Source organism: Solanum dulcamara, chromosome 8 (genome assembly GCF_947179165.1).
Source record: "Solanum dulcamara chromosome 8, daSolDulc1.2, whole genome shotgun sequence".
NCBI classification, from domain to species: Eukaryota; Viridiplantae; Streptophyta; class Magnoliopsida; order Solanales; family Solanaceae; genus Solanum; species Solanum dulcamara.
Window position 1 is genome coordinate 1,587,381 of NC_077244.1, and position 18,227 is coordinate 1,605,607.

The window sequence follows — 18,227 nt, forward strand, 5'->3', positions numbered from 1 at the left end:
AGAATACCTTTGTAATAATAATGTATAATGCGATTTTATAAACTTTTGCTTATTTACTAAGATTGCATAAACAATTGGACAATTTTGATAGTTTTATAATTTATGGGTTTTTTATGTTTATGAAAAAACATACAACATAAAAAATCTAAATGGCATGTTCAAACAAAACTTCAACTTCATCTCATGATTTCATATCGCATGGTCAAACGTGCCCTAAAAATAATTTGTATTATATTATGTAACACACATATTATTTCAGAATTGCACACTCAAAATTAGAGAATATAAATGTAAGTTGGGTCAAGTTAAAAGATATATTTATATATTATACCTATTATAATAAAAACTTAATATGAATTAATATCATCTAATATAAATATCGAGTATGAATAAAATGTTACTTTAAACACAGTGAATAATGTTACTGTCCAAATAAGGCATGGTAGGAGGACACAATGAGCTATAATTTTCCAGCCATTTTATTATTATTAATACAGGATTTACTTATTTTGTAACCAATTATCAAATAAACTATATTTTCATCATTATGAGAAAGATGCGCTCAAGCACCTAATCTATACAAGGGGGTTTGGCTCGAAAGTCGACCTAACTCAACAAGCACCTTTTTTTAATTTTTTTTTTACTTGTTTTCACTCATTGAAAATTCTATCTACAAAAGACGGTTAATAGAAATACTCAAATTGTTTTCATTAACATCAGAGAAGGTGATGACGGCCTTCTTTTCAGTCGTCGTACAATTTGCCTTAAAGTCATTAGGAGAAGAAATGGAGTAGTTGTCTATATAATTACAATCTTTGTTGATTGTTATTCTAATCAAGCACTCTCATGTCCACTTTCATTTTATGGAACAAGATTAACTTCTTACCAACCCATAAAATGAGAATAAATTTGATATATCACTTATAAATTATTATTTTTTGTAAAAAATATTTTTGATCATCCAACAAAAATAAGAAAATTGTATTCATACCAAACATACCATAAATTCAAAAATATTGTGCCACCTTTTTTATTAAAATAAGTTGAAATCTCAATATCTTAACATGCTTATAATCCACTTCTCTCATTTTCCACTTCAACCATTTTCCCACCATATTTATTTTTTCTATATATATCTTTTCTCATCTCTTTTTTCTTCACTTCAAATTGCTCACCCAAAACGATGTCGTTTGAAGAAGATGAAGAATCCTTCGAGCACACGCTCTTAGTAGTGCGTGAGGTAAACGTCTTCAAAATCCCTCCCCGTCCAACTTCCGGCGGCTACAAATGCGGCGAGTGGCTCCAAACCGACAAGATCTGGTCGGGTCGGCTGCGGGTCGTATCATGTAAGGATCGGTGTGAGATACGATTAGAAGATCCGAATTCCGGCGAGTTGTTCGCAGCTTGTTTCGTGCCGCCGGGACAGAGGGAAAGCTCAGTGGAATCGGTGCTTGATTCGTCGAGGTACTTTGTGTTGAAGATTGAAGATGGTAGAGGTAAACATGCGTTTATAGGTTTAGGGTTTAGCGAAAGGAATGAAGCGTTTGATTTCAATGTAGCGTTATCAGATTATGAGAAGTATGTGAAGAGAGATATTGAGAAGGATGGTGATGAAGCTGAAGCGAGTAGTGATGGTCATATTGATATTCATCCTGCTATTAATCATCGATTAAAGGTATTTTTGATTTTGATTGATAATGTAGTTATTGTACTCAATGATGAGCAGTAGTACTGCAGATCTATGTTGATTGGATGCTTTTCGGATCCTTCGAAATTAGTGCATATTTGGAGGATCATTAACTGTTGCAGGTGACATTTCTGGAGAATCGGAGCAACATAGCTGAACATATTGTCTTTTTGGATATTTAATGTCTATATATAACTTTTGATATATAGTTCGAATTAGAGGATCACGATAATGAGCTCATAGATCCGTCCTTAATTGAGTAGTTTAGAACCTTAGTGTGCATTTGGCTACAGGGCCTCTACAAAGACTGAATTTGTGATAAATTTTGTTAAGCTTAATTTGATTTAATTTGTGGTAAGATATCAGTTTGACACTACTAAATTTGTGATTAACGATAAGCAGCTTAATTTGAAGTTGAACAAATATATGATTCTGAGTGAATGATCATCAAAACTGAAAAGAGGATACGAACCCTGTAAATTCCGGGAAAAAAAAGAAGCTACCTATTCCCCCTTTTAAAATTAAAGTAATCTGGAATAGATGCAGAAAATTCAGATAGCTAACCCCATCTAATTTGTGATTGATATGTAGTTGATTAATTGTTTTATTGATATGTAGTTGATTAATTGTTTTCTTCTAAATGTTTTTTGGGAGGGGTCGGTGGTGATTAGAACTACCCCGTCTTTTGAAAAGCATGCGCACTTTACATTTCAAATTGGAAATATGTTTCAATTGTGTACTTGTAAATGAGTTCACAAGAGATTAAAATGCAGTTTGACTAGAGTTTGGGAGCATCATATTACTCGAATTGAGTTCGGGGGCTCGGATCCTTAACCAATCTTATTCAGTACTTAAGTATGATATTGTGTGAATGTATACCTAAATCTGTTCCAATAAGTTAGTTTTCTCTGTATGCAATTTAATCCTCCAGTTTTTTATCATCTTGCTCATTGAGCGTTGTCCATATCATTGTTTCTTGTTCCATTTTAAAGTGATTTCCAGTTGGTGATTGTTTCATTCTATTCCTGAGTTGTAGTGGTTTGTCCCTTAGTGCAGTCAGTTATTCATCTAAATGAGTAACTTTCGGTAGTTTGGTTCCTAGGAAGGTGAAACCATCAGGATAAACGTGAAGAACAAACCATCTAGTGGAACGGGCATGCTTTCTGCTGCTGTTCAATCGAAGGCCATTGCCATTGCGCCACCCCCTAGCGGAGCTAACAAGATCAGGTCTCCTCTCCCACCTCCGCCGAATGATCCAGCTATTTCTCGGAAGACTTCTACCACTGCTAGTGTTGCACTCAAGGGGCCAAATGGAAGCTCAAGGCAATCCAGTGATCCATTTTCCAATCTCTCTCAACTTGAGGTATTGTCAGTTTCTTGCCATTTATAATACTTCCTAGTATTGTAGCTCTTTGCATATTTGCTAAACCATAAGTCAATCCAGAGACCCTTTGTTAATGCCCCCTCAATCAATGGATAATTGCTCATATTTTTTTGATCGATGAAATTATGTGGGAGGCTTTTGGGATTGTTTGTCTACTGCTTCTTTTCTTTTCATAACAGTGGTGTCTGGGCCACCTCGCATATTCTTCTACCAACACAAATACCGGGTAACTCTGCCCTCCAAAGCTTCGGCAATGGGAAGAAATCACCTAGTGTGTTTTGTCTACGTCATTTTACTATTGTTATCTACTAAAGTAAACAATCCTTTTGTAAATATTGAAGACAAATCTTAGGATATGGAAGGCTTGAAATAGAAGGTGGTTTTACGATGCTAGTCTTTGTGAGAAGATGTTGAACTATAGACATAATCAAGTTGATCTATTCAAAGAAGAAAGACAATGCATCTTAGCTGATGATTAGGTTACATAGGTTTGAAAATTGTAGCTTTGGCATGGGTCATTAGTCATGTTTGATTTATCTTGTACCTTGGTGATATATGTGATACACACTTTTTAATTACTCATTGTCACAAGAAGTGAAATGTGAAAAGTAAAAGTGAACGGAGAAGGTATTTACTACCACTGCATCATGAGCAATCCTATGATCTTAAAGTGAGCAACATTTTAATGGCAACATTTACTTATTGATGTCCACAGAGGAGCCTTCCTTCAGCCACTGGATCTGGTTCGAGTAAGAAGACCACAGCAGCTGGATGGGCAGCATTTTGATATTTTAAGCGTGTGTTAAATATCGCTGAGATATATGCTTGTCGTTGTACTAGGATAGAAGACTATATATCCAAATTAAAAGGGCAGCTTGGTGCAATAAGCTCCTGCTATACGTAGAGTTCGGAGAAAGGACGGATCACATTTGGTATATACCCTGCATTTCTTCAAAGTCATGATCTCCTGGTCATGTGCGGTTGTGCCAAGGCTCCCCAAATTTAAAAGAATGAGAGAAAATGATTATGTTACTGTTTCCCCATTTCTTTGAAGATAAATTGTGTTTATACTTGCTTGACATGTCTGGATTGTACTCTTTTGCTCTAAATCTAATAAAAGATAAACATTTATTTTACACAAATGTGCGGAGTGATTTTCTTTAACCCCTTCCTAGGAGCTCCCAACTTTTTTTGTTCTCTTGATGATTTGAATTTTGAACCCACAATCTTAGGGTGGGAGGTTAGGGGTGCTTACCATCTAAGCAACACTCTCTTTGTCTGCTCGAAATGATCTGATTGAAATGTGTTCATCGTCTTTTGCCAACATACATACAGAGTACCAATGAATGCATGATATATGTTTTTCATATGCATGTAGCACTTAATATTGTTGTCTTTATTTTGATAGGAGCGCGTTTATGTTTCTGCTTTACGAATACGATGTTTTTAGGGCATTTTTAATAAAATCCATCCTTGTTCCTAGTAGTTGTGAAATAGGGAATGAATCACATTGGTTATGAATGGGTACAATGAACCTTATTATTCCATTAATGTCAAGTTGCCATGTGATATGTTTCATGTATTGTTATAAGCACCAAGTTTACTGTTATCGACAAATCTATATTGCTCAGTCTTGGGTACGAATAATTCAATATAATGAATTCAAGATATTTATTTTGATAAATAATACTACAATTCTCACTTTGAAACTTTTTATTCTTAAAATCAAATTGATTAGTTTGATATAAATATTTAGTACAAATAACTTCTACAATATGTCAATTCCTTTGCTCAAGCTCTTAAGAAACTTCTTAAAATATATAAATATGATCCTTGGACAATAATTCCAATCGAATCACTTTAAAAAGAAAATCATTGATCTTTTATTGTAGTTTACTCTACTTACGAAATGTTAGTTATTAGGTAATCAAGACACTTCACGTGTTTCTAACTATTCATAGGACATGTTAAATAATACAAATCTTAGATAAAAATCTTTACACCGCACTCAAACATTCTTGTTAATGCTTCTTCATTATACGACGTTGAAAAATTTAGGAACGACATAATATCTCACATCATATAAATTTTTAACTCTTTCACTAAAATCAGATATATAGTAACTTTTCGAATTTAAGAATTAATCGTACTCTTAGCAACTTTATATTAAGCCAAGTTTAATTCTTTTGGGAAGAATGATTGTCATTTCTAAAACTATAGAGACAAATATATTGAACATCGTGCAAGGAAGACAATATATCATGAAAAAACATTTATAATTGTTTAGGTTATTAAAGTGGATAAATTAGTTATTGTGAAGTAACACAATATTAGTTGCTCTCATGTACACTTTTCTTTTATTTGACACTCATTATTTTTTATTCACAATATTAGTTGCTCTCATGTTCCAAATCTAAATTTTAATGTCCAACTTCTCACAGTAACAACTTTACCTTAGAGGATTATGGATTTGAGTTTGGTCGACTAAGGAAAATAAGGGGAGTGGATTATGGATAGATTAGATGATGTGGATCGTTTAATTGAATGACACGTGGATTAGCGTAATTCATGTTACGTGATATTAACTTGTATATTTATTTCATACACTATGTACTTATCTTTTTGAATCAAGATTTCATTTCGTCTATCTCTCTCTGTATCGAATGAAGATTGAATGGACGTTATCATTTTTCATATCGGAAAAAAAGGACAAATTCTATTACTTTTCAAAATTTATATTTTAAAAGAAAATAACTGAAAAGTGGGATAAATTAAGTGACATGAATCGTTTAATTGAACGACACATGTAATTTTTGATAATTAAAATCGATTGTTTGAACTGTTATAGTGATAATTGGCATGAATATACACAAATGATTATGATAGTAATATAAAGACATAATACACAAATGTGATTTTTAACTTGTCATTAACTAATATTTATGCCCTCTAACTTAATATGTGCACAAGCAAACATTTAAACTATTCAAAAATTGAACAAATAGACATATTCGTCCAACGGGGCAATTCAGGTCCTACATGGCATCTTACGTGAATTATGCTATATAGAATACACGTGTCTATTTGTGCACACTTAAATTTGAAGAACATAAATATTAGCTAAAGTTAAGTTAAATGATATATTTATGTATTATGCCTAATATAAATAGACTCAACTATTAACGAGGGAGATAAATATACGGAAAAGAATAAATAGGGAACGAAAGGAAGCTGATCCAATAGCTTTCCAAAATCACTTGTAACCAGAGAAACTGCCGGTTAACTGTCCTCTTCTTTTTTCCCAATTTTTAACTTCTTGCTTCAAAAAACAAAAACAAAAAAGATTACTCTTAGAGTACATAATAATACAAATATATATTCTCTATTTGTCCATATTCATATATATATACACACACAAAACTTACACCATTTTTAATCAATCTGAATGTTACTGTATCTCTCAATCTTCTTCTCCTTCACAAAAGATTTGTGGGTAAGCTGAAATATTATTTTCTTGGTGTAAAATTTCATATTCTTTTGCATTTATGTTCTTTAATTTTCTTATGCTATGCTTTTTATTAATCATGTGGCAAGTTTGTTATAATATGGATGTGGGTATTTTGCTTTTGGGATTCTTTATAATGGAGGAAAAGTTTGCCAAAATTTGCATTATTTTCATAATTTGAAATGTGAGTTTCCAAGATTGGTCATTTTACTTTGTGGGTTTGTTTTGATTTGAAATAAAGTTTTGATCTTTGATGAAAATCATCTCAGTACTGATGATTGGATTCGGAGGCGGAGTTAGAATTTTTAGTTTATGGGTTTTGAAATGCAATCCATTGTGGTTCTTCTTTTCATATTAAGGAGATTGGATATATGAATTCTTTATTTGTGTATGAAAAAAGCGTGATGTGGGTGTGGATGTTTTATTTGGGATTCTTTATAATGGAGTAAAAGCTTGTCAAAATTTGTATTTTTTTTTCATAACTTGAAATGTAAGTTTCCAAGATTGTTCATTTTCCTTGGTGGGTTTGTTTTGATTTGAAATAAAGTTTTGATCTTTGATGAAAATTGTATCAGTAATAGTGATGATTGGATTCAGAGGTGGGAGGCGGAGTGAGGATTTTTAGTTTATGGGTTCTCAATCACAATCTGTGTTGGTTCTTTTTTCATAGTCTTTTGTAATGTGGAGATTGGATATATGGATTCTTCATTTGTGTATGAAACAAGTGTGATGTGAGTGTTGGTGTTTTATTTGGATTCTTCTAAATAGTGTTAAAAGTTAGCCAAATTTGCATGTATTCATAATTTTAAGATCCTCAGCAATGAATGTGAGTTTGCAAGATTGTTCTTTTTCCTTGCTGGGTTTGTTTTGATTTGAAAGAAAGTTTTGATCTTTGATGAAAATCATCTCAGTACTGATGATTGGATTCAGAGACGGAGTCAGGATTTTTAGTTTATGGGTTCTGGATCACAATCTGTTCTGGCTCTTTTTTCATATTCTTTTGTAATATGGAGATCAACAACAACAAATATAGAATCCCACATTTGGATTCTGGAATATGGAGATCGGATATATGAATTCTTTATTTGTGTATGAAACAAATGTGATGTGTGTGTGTGTGCGTATTTTGTTTGGATTTTTCAAAAGAGAGTGAAAAGTTAGCCAAATTTGCATGAACTTATAATCTCAAGTTATCCTCAGCAATGAATGTGAGTTGGCGGCAAGATTGTTAATTTTCCTTCCCGGGTTTGTTTTGATTTGCAAGAAAGTTTTGATCTTTGATGAAATCACGCCATTCTCAACGATTGGATTGGATCTGCTACTTCTATAATCATATTTTAAGTATCTTTATGGGAAGAATAGCTTGTTACTCTTTCATTATATGTTCTGTTAAGGTTCTATTTTGGGAATATCTTGATTTTGGTATCTTCCACATTTAACTAATGATAAAAGAAGATTGCTTTGTATGAACTCATAGTTTGAGTATGAGTTGCAAGATTCTTCATTTCCTTGGCGGGGTTTTTTAATTTGCAAGAAAGTTTTGATCTTTGATGAAAATCACCTCATTACTGAAGATTGGATTGGATGTGCTGCTTTCTTAATCATATTTTTGAAGTATGTTTATGAGTGAATAGTTTATTATTTTTCCATGATATGTTTGAGTTTGGTAATATCTTGATTTTGGTGGAAAACTAGACTAAAATTGGATTTAACTAGTGATAAAAGAAGATAGATTTGGTATGTTCTGCATTGAATTGATTTCTATATGTGCTTGGTTCAAAAAAATCTTGATTTTGGTGGAAACAAAAAAAATGTTGGATTTGAATACTGTTATTGTTAAAAGCAGATGACTTTGATATGTTCTGCATTATTGAATTCATTCCAGCTTCATTCATCTTCTCATTTCGTTGTTGCTCATTTTCGTTAGGACAAAGTGTTTGGCCTCTCCGATATACGTTTCTGTTCAGAGTAAATCTTGATTTCGGTGGAAAACCAAAACAAAAGTTGGTTTTAACTGCTGTTTATTGTCAAAAAACAGATGACTTTGGTATGTTCTGCATTTAATTGATGCCTTTATGCATTTGCTTATGTGTTTGTTCAACAACTTGTTAATAGGTTTTCAATTTGAGGTATGCGTGTAAGTCGGATTGCAATGGGTATCTGGTTCGAAGATTCTCTATGCGTTGCTTCATGTGCTGAGGATATGTGAATGGATTCAGCAAGAGGTTGGTTCCAAAAGTTGTCATCAACCAAGAAGGATCCAATGGCCGGTGATGGCAAGCCACCATCAGCCGAAGAGGCTTCCAATATAACAAAGCAAAGGGTTGCTGCAGCAAAGCAATACATCGAGAAACATTACAAGGAGCAGATGAAAAATTTGCAGGAGAGAAAAGAGCGGTATGACAATAGATGCTAGTTTTGTCTTAAGACTTCCCTTTAGTTACTAGATTTTCTCCTTTATGAAACATTACTTTGTTCCTTAGTTTCATTAGAGACATGTTCCTCCATAGATGGAGAGGCATTCAGTCAGCATGATGATTTAAAATTCAACACTTGAATCTAGATTCAGATATGGGCATGCTGTTTTTTTGACTTAAATGTTACTTCCTCTGTTTCAATTTGTTTATCTTAATTTCCTTTTTAGTCGGTTAAAAAAAAAGAATGCCTTTCCTTTTTTGACAACTCTTTAATTTCAACTTTTCATGTGACATGTTTATGGCCACAAGATTAAATGACGTTTTGGTACATTCAACATGTCTTTAGTTTACGACCAAAAAATTCAAAAGTCTTCTTTATTTTCTTAAATTCTGTGTCAAGTCAAAACCAGACAATCAAATTGAAATGGAGGGAGTACATCATTATAACTCTTGTATAATTTATATATAGTGAAATAGTTGAACTTCTTAAATCATTGTGGCCTATCAATTTAGCCAACTTCAAACATAGCAAAGAGACTGCAAAAAAATTATATCATGTGCAATATTAAAGATGTTAGTACCAGTCATTCCTTTGAAATACTCTGCATGAATAGTTAACCTCATATGTTATTACAAGAATGAACTTTACGGATTTTTTCTGTTCAATAATTATATTCTTGACGTATTTGAACTTTCTGGCATCTATAATGCTTTAATTTCTATTTGTTTCCTTATTTTCATTTGGCCTGCAGTCGAATTTTACTAGAACAAAAGCTAGCAGACGCCGATGTCTCAAAGGAAGATCAAACTAACCTACTGAAGTTTTTGGAAAAGAAGGAAACTGAATACATGCGACTCCAGAGGCATAAAATGGGAGCTGATGATTTTGAATTATTAACAATGATTGGAAAGGGTGCTTTTGGAGAGGTAATGTTTCTACCAAAAAACATTTTAAGTTCCTGTTCACACATCTGGTCCTTGTCTAATATTTAGGGATAATTACGACACATGGCCATTCGGCAAAAATAATTATAAAAAAAATGATCATTCGCTGTATAAACATGTATAGTCAGTGTATATTTCATGTATAGTCAAACTATATTCAGTTTTTGATTGTATCATAATATATGTTCAGTGTATAACTCATGTATAAGTAATTTAAATAAAACATAGCTATATTTGTTGTAAACTAATTAGTTTATTGTATATATTTGAAGTTGTCCCAAATATTTATTTTGTTACTAGTGCTATTTTCTGTTCTCCAGATCCTCCCTTTTTGCCTTAATTCTGTATTTGGAAGATAAACATTCGGATGTAAAAATAATAAATATTACACCTCCCCATTTCCCAATGCTCCAAGAAAATATAGACGATAATTGCATGTTATTGCTCCTCATGGTGAATCGTGTAAATATTTTAAGGCATCAATATTGAGAATATCTTTTGTAATATGTTATGACAATAAAAACACTATATCCAGTGTAATCCCGTAAGTGGGGTTTGGAGAGGGTAGAGTATACGTACACCTTACCCCCTACCTTGGGAGGTAGAGAGGTTGTTTCCCATGGACCCTCGCTCATGGTAAAAGAAATAGCAGAATTAAAGAAGCCATAACAAATTACTATAGGAAGCAAAACAAAATATTCTGGAAAACGGAACAATAAATATAGTAAAATAATATAATAATCGAAGTACATGAAACTACAGGGGTAATAATGTGGCTACTAGTATGGAAGGATAATATGTTATGACAATGTCATTTATATTTGTGTTTATGGTACTAATTTTCTGCATTTGTCTACATCCCTCAAGGTATATTTGTGGTATTAATGTTCATAGGTTAAATATGTTGTTAATGTCATGCTTCTAATGGTACTTAAAGCTAGTTCTTTGTCGGAAAAAAAGCCAATCTGCATGATTGGTTTCTCTATTATTACAGGTCAGAATTTGTAGAGAAAAAACAACTGGTCAGGTATATGCAATGAAGAAGCTTAAGAAATCAGAAATGCTTCGTAGAGGACAGGTACATGATTATATGGTCATCAAATGCAACTCCTGATTCTACCACTATATTTACCGAGTCCTTAGCTTTTCGTATTAGGTTGAGCATGTAAAAGCTGAAAGGAATCTTCTCGCGGAGGTGGACAGCGATTGCATTGTGAAACTGTATTATTCATTCCAAGATGACGATTATCTATATCTTGTTATGGAATATCTACCTGGTGGGGATATGATGACACTACTCATGAGGAAGGATATATTAACCGAAGACGAAGCCAGATTTTACGTCGCGGAAACTGTTTTGGCAATTGAATCTATCCATAAACATAACTATATACATAGGTGGTGACTTGATCTGATGCCTGAAGTAGTTTATTATGCTTGGCGTTTACTGGTCTGTTTGGACAAGCTTCTGAGAAGTCAAAAGTGCTTCGTTTTTTTTTCCTTTTTATAGAAAGTGCTTATTTCAGAAAATTGAGGTGTTTCGGCAGGATTTTAGAAAAAACACGTGTTTGAGCAGTAACAGAAGCTGTTTTTCAGAAGTTAAAAAAACAGTTTTCCCCAAAAGCACTTTTGGAACATTGGCCAAGCTCAAACGTAATGCTCTAATATTGACAAAAGTGCTTTTCAAATTGATTAGCCAAACACAAATTGTTACTCTCCAAAATTACTTTTGAAAAAAAAGAGCCAAACATGCTATTCATTTGTTCGGGACTTCTTTAAAAACACACTAACTATGTGCAGGCACCTTTTATTTGTTACAGAGACATTAAGCCTGATAACCTGCTACTCGATAGATATGGTCATTTAAAACTGTCAGATTTTGGACTATGTAAGCCTTTAGACTGCAGTACTCTTGAAGAGAAGGATTTCTCAGTTGGGGATAGTGCTAATGGAGGTTCCAAGAGGGATAGCCCTACGGCTCCCAAACGCACTCAGCAAGAGCAGCTAGAAAACTGGCAGAAAAATAGGAGGATGCTTGTAAGTTTATCCCCATGTGGGTAATACCATTCACTGTACTTTTTCCATTTCTCGTATTTTTGGAGGACACTGTTGGAAAAATAATTTAATATCTCAAAAGGAATATTGTTATTGATTCCACTCCTTTAATAGACACTAATTAGCCTTGAATGTGTATATATATAGATACTCTCATGTGTTCGTCTAGTGGGTGATTGGAACTGAAGTTCTTTCCCCCATATTCTATTGTTGTGCTGGGTTTCTTCTTTATTGTAATCTTTTGCTAGTTTTTGTGCCCTAGTTTTATACTAGAAGAGCTTGTTGAATCATGAGGGATACACTTATACCGAGTGAAATATCCTTAAAGGATAGTGTCTCTGACACACCTCAAGCTTTCAAGAATACTCTACAGTTTTCGTGATCAAATATTTTCCGTAAGATTTCCAACTGACAATACTTCACATCTTATTGGAGTATGTCATTCTTTGGTCGGTAATGAAAATGAAACAATTGTTAGTCACTTGCTGACTTATGCAGCAGCATTCTTTATGTGGTTTTTTTGGTCTTTGAGTGTTCGGTGAAGTTGTTGTCTTCGTATATTTAATTCTTGTTGTTTGTGTAATCCAGGCCTATTCTACAGTGGGTACACCAGACTATATTGCTCCGGAGGTCCTGCAGAAGAAAGGTTATGGAATGGAATGTGACTGGTTAGTACACTTTTGTATTTTATAATGAGGTATTTGAATGCACGTGTTTGCTAATTTTTGGAGAACTGTGATCTTATGTCTTTCGAATTAATAGCTCTTGTTTTGTAAAATTTCTAGTGGTTCTTTCACCTGTTATGCCCAACCTCTTCTCTTCACTCTCGCCTTGTCTTTTTTTTTTTCTGCTTTTTTTTTTCAATTTAAGGGAGGGGGTAGATTATAGTGGATATGCTTTATATGTTTCTTCTCTTTGTATGCATTTTCTGTAGATTTGATTTTATTCTGCAGGTGGTCGCTCGGTGCTATTATGTATGAAATGCTCATCGGTTATCCGCCTTTCTATTCTGATGATCCCATGTCAACATGTAGGAAGGTGATCAATTATGACTACCTGTATATGTTCCATTGGTTTTTTGGCTTTCTTAATGCGTAAATTCTATTGATTCTCCTTATAAAATAAAAGAGTTAACGGTAAAACACACATCTAAACTATCAAGTTTTCGCGATTTACATACCTCAACTATCCATTGTTTTATTTACCTACCTAAACTATCACTCCCTTTATATTAAAACACACCTCGATGTTGAGTTGGCCTACACGCACTTGTTGGCGATTGGGAACAAATACTTGGCCAACTCAACATTGAGGTATTATACTCGGCAAAAAGTGATAGTTTAGGTAGGTAAATAGAACAATAGATAGTTGAGGTATGAAAAAGTGATAGTTTAGGTGTCTTTTTTACCATTAACTCTAAATAAAATAAAATCGATTTTATTGATTCTTCAAACAGTTTTTTTGTCATCTCAAAAATTATTGGCCCATGCAGATAGTAAACTGGAAAAATCATTTAAAGTTTCCTGAAGAAGTAAAGCTATCTCGGGAAGCCAAAGATATTATAAGCAAACTCCTTTGCAATGTCACGGAGAGACTTGGTTCCAACGGTACAGATGAAATAAAGGTGTTGTATGGTGTGTCTTATGCTATGTTCCTGTATTAGATCTAGGAGTTAACTGCAGCCATAACCTTGTGATTTCTTTTCTTTTCTCTATTTCCTTTTTCCGCTCAGGTCCACCCGTGGTTTAAAGGGATAGATTGGGATAAAATCTATCAGATAGAAGCTGCTTTTATTCCTGAAGTCAATGATGAATTAGACACCCAAAACTTTGAAAAGTTTGAAGAGGTATCCCTGTCTATCGTTCTCTTAAACATTTAGTTATAATTATTTTACTCATTTTTGAAATCTTTTGGTTGGCGTTGCAGTCTGAATCTCAATCTCAAAGTGCGTCAAGATCTGGTCCATGGAGAAAGGTACCCATTCTCATCATCATGTGGACATGTTATTTGATTTTACATTTTATTTCGGCATAATACATATATAGACACCTTCGTTTGGCCTCAACTGGCAACTAAACACTCCAACTTTGAGAATGCACATCTAGACATCTCAGCTCATCCCTGTGTCTCATGGACACCCTATGCTGACGTGACACATGAATTTTGGAGGTGTCTAGATGATCATTTTGTAAGTTGAAGTGTCTAACTGACAGTGGAGTCGAGTTGAGGTGCCTAGATGTGCATACTCAAAGTTGGAGTGCTTACTTATCAGCTGAGACCAAGTTTGAGTGTTGGTTTATGCATTATCACCTCTGTCAATTCCTTTTTATCTTATTCTTACCTGTCATTTGTGCAGATGCTCTCGTCTAAGGACATTAACTTTGTCGGGTACACGTACAAGAATTTCAAAGTCGTGAATGATTGTCAAGTGCCTGGAATGGGTACTTTCTTCATCTCTGTCTCTCCGTACACATGTCCAATTTACCATGCTCCTCTAATAACAGCTGAAAAATATCAAACCTAATGTCCAATATGTTACATGTGTAAAATGGAATCAAAATTCTAACTCACACGTTCAATAATGTAACCATTTTTTATTCTCACTTTTTCATGGATGATTTTTTCTTGAAACCGATTCTTGCTTTTGCTCTCGTGGACCTGCTAAATCTTTCCAAAAAGCTAGCTGTTGTGACTTGATTCTAGTTTGAAAATATTGTCGTTAAGAGTATGATATCACATTTGGCAGCTAGACATCGACGCTAGGATGAGTAAGACAGGTATCCAGTTTCACGATATCAAAGCACAATAATATAGTGAGGTTCTAATTTTAAAGATACATTACATGGTTGAACCTTATTCCTCCATCTGTTTCAATATGTAGAATGTACCAATTACGTCCATCGTGGTTGTTCTTCATTCAATTCTCAATAATTGGGATATCTGATAGTCCTCAAACGTCTCGGACATCATGAGTACAAAGGACAATTAGTTGCCTTACATTTGCCTTCTTTTATTTTTGTTCGTCATTGTATGCTTTTACTGAGCCGAGGGTCTCCAGGAAACAGCCGTCCTACCTTGGTAGGAGTAAGGTCTGCGTACATTCTACCCTCCCCAGACCCCATGTTGTGGGATTTCACTGGGTTGTTGTTGTTGTTGTATTGTATACGTTAACTTCTAGATGTTTTAAGTGTTTCTCTGGTATATATAGTTATCCTTATAAAGCTTTGACTGATATTTACATCATCATTGACTTTGTTGTCTCTTTTTGTTTTAACAGTTGAACTGGAGAAGACAACTAGCAAGCCCAAGAAGCCAACAATCAAATCACTGTTTGGTAATACTTATCTATCCTTTTGTCGATACAATTCAATCACACTTGATTCTTTTTGGAGTTCTTTCTCTTCTTACCCGCTAGATTTTATGCTCCGGAATACTTGACGAAAGTTTTCTGTCAAATGAAGCCTGTGATCCTTATTGTTTATACTGCATGATTTTTGTCAGTTAGATACTATGCACCGTAAAGTTAAACAATTGAAGTAGGTTGCATGCTGTCTTGTGCTTGATACACAACACTCATTATGAGTCGCCACATTCGACTGTACTTCTTTTTGCTTCAATTCTTACTTTAGATCAAAAGAGGGCAACCCGATGCACTATGCTCCCATAATGCACGAGGTCGAGGGAAAGGTTGGGGGACCACATTGGGTCCATTGAACATAACATTATCTTCCATTTCTGCAACAGTCTGTTTCCACAACTTAAACCTGTGACCTCCTAGCTAAAAAAGCACACTATTTTAATTTGGAAACTTCAGTTAAGTGTGATCTTGTAAAATTTTGTCTTTCATTCAACAGGGGACGAGTCAGAAACATCGGAAGAGAACTCATGATCAACGCTAAGGAGTTGCTTGAATCTCTTGCCTCAGCAACATACGAATTTCTGCAAAGCAGAACGTAGTTGCTCGTGCTCTTTGAATCTGCTCATTAGCGCGAATGAGTACAAGTTTTGACAGTAAGTTAAGAGAGTCTATTAGATCTGAATAACTATTTATTGAATTGAAAGATTTTGAGAGAAATAGGTTGTCTACTTGAGACAAGTTCTCTTTACCATTTCTCAACCATTGATTAATTTAACATTTTTGTTACAAGAATTAGAATGTAAAAATTGGCATCTTTTAATGTTGTAACTTATATTCTTTTGCAATTAGTGTCCTAATCAAAGTTTAACATACATAACATTGCATGCAAATGCTAGTTTTCCTTTCTCAACCAGAAGTCTCAGATTCGAGCCTTTGGAAATGGAAAACCTCCATATAGGGAGTGCCTCCCACTCTAATTGGTCTTACATGAAGTAAATGTGGATTGGTCGGAACAATGAATATCGACTATCATATGTTTATACCAATAAATACCCACTACAAAATAAACTGGAATTAGCCTAGCACATAAGTGCTGACATTACATTACAAGGAAAATATATCAAAGCATTGCTTGTTTATTTACTTAATACTAAGTTGTATCACCACTGAATTCAAATGTAACAACTAACAACCACCAGATGTTGCAGTCGTAAGTATTCGTTCATGAAGTATTGAATTTGAGCTAAAAGTATGAAATAATTTTTGATAGAATTTTATGGTGCAAATTCGAATTAGTCGATCCTTGAAACCAATATTGGACAAGGAAACTAAAAAAACGTAGAAGATATAACAACTAAGACACAACAAAGCATGCAATTATAATAACTAAAAATAATTAAAGATCGTGATGGAGTGATAAGTACTCATTTATCATTAATCATATATCTTGAATTTTCAATTCAAGTCCTGAATATAGAATCGTCTATGATAAAAAAAATAGTTTACCCTCGAAATGAATTTTCAAACGTGAATTCAAGTTAATCAAATCTCGATACAGATATAGAATACTAGATGGTAAACCAAGAAAAGATGTAATAACTAAAACACAACACAGAGCATTTTAATTTTGATATATAAGGGACCAGTATTACTTATCAAGATTCATGATTTAAAGGTGGTGAGCTTCTGACATGAATTTAAATTAATCGGATCATAAGTAAATATCAATCATTAGGTTTGGAAACTAAAAAGTAATGTAATAATCAACACACAACAAATTTTGCATATGCAACAATTAAATAATTATATATAATTATGGTGAAGCGATAAATACTTTTTTATCTTTAAACAAATGTTTTAAGTTTGAATTAATCTAAATATAAAATTACGTTGATAAATAGTGTTTTATTTTCATAATATTTTCTTGATATAAATTCAAACTAATGGATCCCGAAAAACGAAACAACACATGAGAAACTTTAAAAAAAGAATTAAAGGTGATGATGGCATTTGTTGGATTTCTGATAATGCAATTTTTTTTAAGATATGACAACACTAGTCCAACACCAGCTGGGACCTTCACGCATTAATTATCATTGCAATAATTAATCAACGATACTTCTTCTGTTATAAAATAAAAACTAAATACTAAAATAGAATTAGTATCACTAGATAAAACCAAGAAAGAGGAGAAATAGTAGAGAAAAAAGAAAGAGGAAACTTTGTATTCCTTAATTTTATGAGTATTTTTCCATCTAATTAACAATATCTTTTATAGGTATGAAAATGATATAATGGGCATTCATAAAATTATTTACAACACTCCCTCTTGGATGCTCATGTAAAATAAAAGTTCTAGTGAAAGAACGAATATATATAATTATTCTAATATGCATTGATTGTTGCCTCATTAAAAACCTTCCAAAAAAATCCAATGGGACAAAATCTTGTAAGGAAAAAAGAGTACAACGCGTATTAACTCCCCCTGATGAGAACATCAATCCAAAGACTTGAATCTTCGCATTCCAAGTTTGTGCATCATCCTTTTGAAGGTTGCAGTTGGTAGAGACTTGGTGAATAAATCAACCACATTTTCACTCGAACGAATCTGTTGCACGTTGATATCACTATTTTTCTGGAGCTCATGTGTGTAGAAAAGTTTTGGCGAAATGTGCTTCGTTCTATCTCTTTTTATGAATCCTCCCTTTAGTTGTGCTATGCATGCTGCATTATCTTCAAATATAACTGTGGATGCTTTGTCACATTTCAAACCACATTTTTCATGAATGAGATGTGTCATGGACCTCAACCACACACATTATCGCTTTGCTTCATGAATAACTATTATCTCAACATGATTTGATGAAGTGGCCACG

At 33.5% G+C, this 18,227-nt stretch overlaps 2 protein-coding genes across 2 annotated transcripts; both read left to right on the forward strand.

The window, feature by feature from the left end:
* Positions 1 to 1,081: 1,081 nt before the first annotated feature.
* Positions 1,082 to 4,213, forward strand: LOC129900999 (uncharacterized protein At1g03900-like). Its single transcript, XM_055976099.1, has 3 exons — positions 1,082 to 1,675; positions 2,790 to 3,050; positions 3,787 to 4,213. The coding sequence occupies exons 1-3, from the start codon at positions 1,184 to 1,186 to the stop codon at positions 3,856 to 3,858; spliced, it is 825 nt and encodes a 274-aa protein (XP_055832074.1). The 5' UTR covers positions 1,082 to 1,183; the 3' UTR covers positions 3,859 to 4,213.
* Positions 4,214 to 6,310: 2,097 nt separating this feature from the next.
* LOC129901208 (uncharacterized) lies at positions 6,311 to 16,222 on the forward strand. Its single transcript, XM_055976335.1, has 14 exons — positions 6,311 to 6,564; positions 8,692 to 8,973; positions 9,746 to 9,920; positions 10,933 to 11,016; positions 11,095 to 11,336; positions 11,759 to 11,975; positions 12,582 to 12,661; positions 12,947 to 13,031; positions 13,486 to 13,617; positions 13,726 to 13,839; positions 13,920 to 13,967; positions 14,350 to 14,434; positions 15,271 to 15,327; positions 15,848 to 16,222. Exons 2-14 carry the CDS (start codon positions 8,786 to 8,788, stop codon positions 15,880 to 15,882), a joined length of 1,542 nt encoding a protein of 513 aa, XP_055832310.1. The 5' UTR covers positions 6,311 to 6,564; positions 8,692 to 8,785; the 3' UTR covers positions 15,883 to 16,222.
* The last annotated feature ends 2,005 nt before the right edge of the window (positions 16,223 to 18,227 follow it).

Coding starts and splice junctions, on each gene's coding strand:
- LOC129900999 (XM_055976099.1), top strand. CDS start 1,184: ATGTCGTTTGAAGAAGATGAAGAATCCTTCGAGCACACGCTCTTAGTA. Junction 1,676..2,789: donor CTATTAATCATCGATTAAAG/GTATTTTTGATT, acceptor TTTGGTTCCTAG/GAAGGTGAAACCATCAGGAT. Junction 3,051..3,786: donor CCAATCTCTCTCAACTTGAG/GTATTGTCAGTT, acceptor TGATGTCCACAG/AGGAGCCTTCCTTCAGCCAC.
- LOC129901208 (XM_055976335.1), top strand. CDS start 8,786: ATGGATTCAGCAAGAGGTTGGTTCCAAAAGTTGTCATCAACCAAGAAG. Junction 13,032..13,485: donor CCATGTCAACATGTAGGAAG/GTGATCAATTAT, acceptor TGGCCCATGCAG/ATAGTAAACTGGAAAAATCA. Junction 13,840..13,919: donor ACTTTGAAAAGTTTGAAGAG/GTATCCCTGTCT, acceptor TTGGCGTTGCAG/TCTGAATCTCAATCTCAAAG.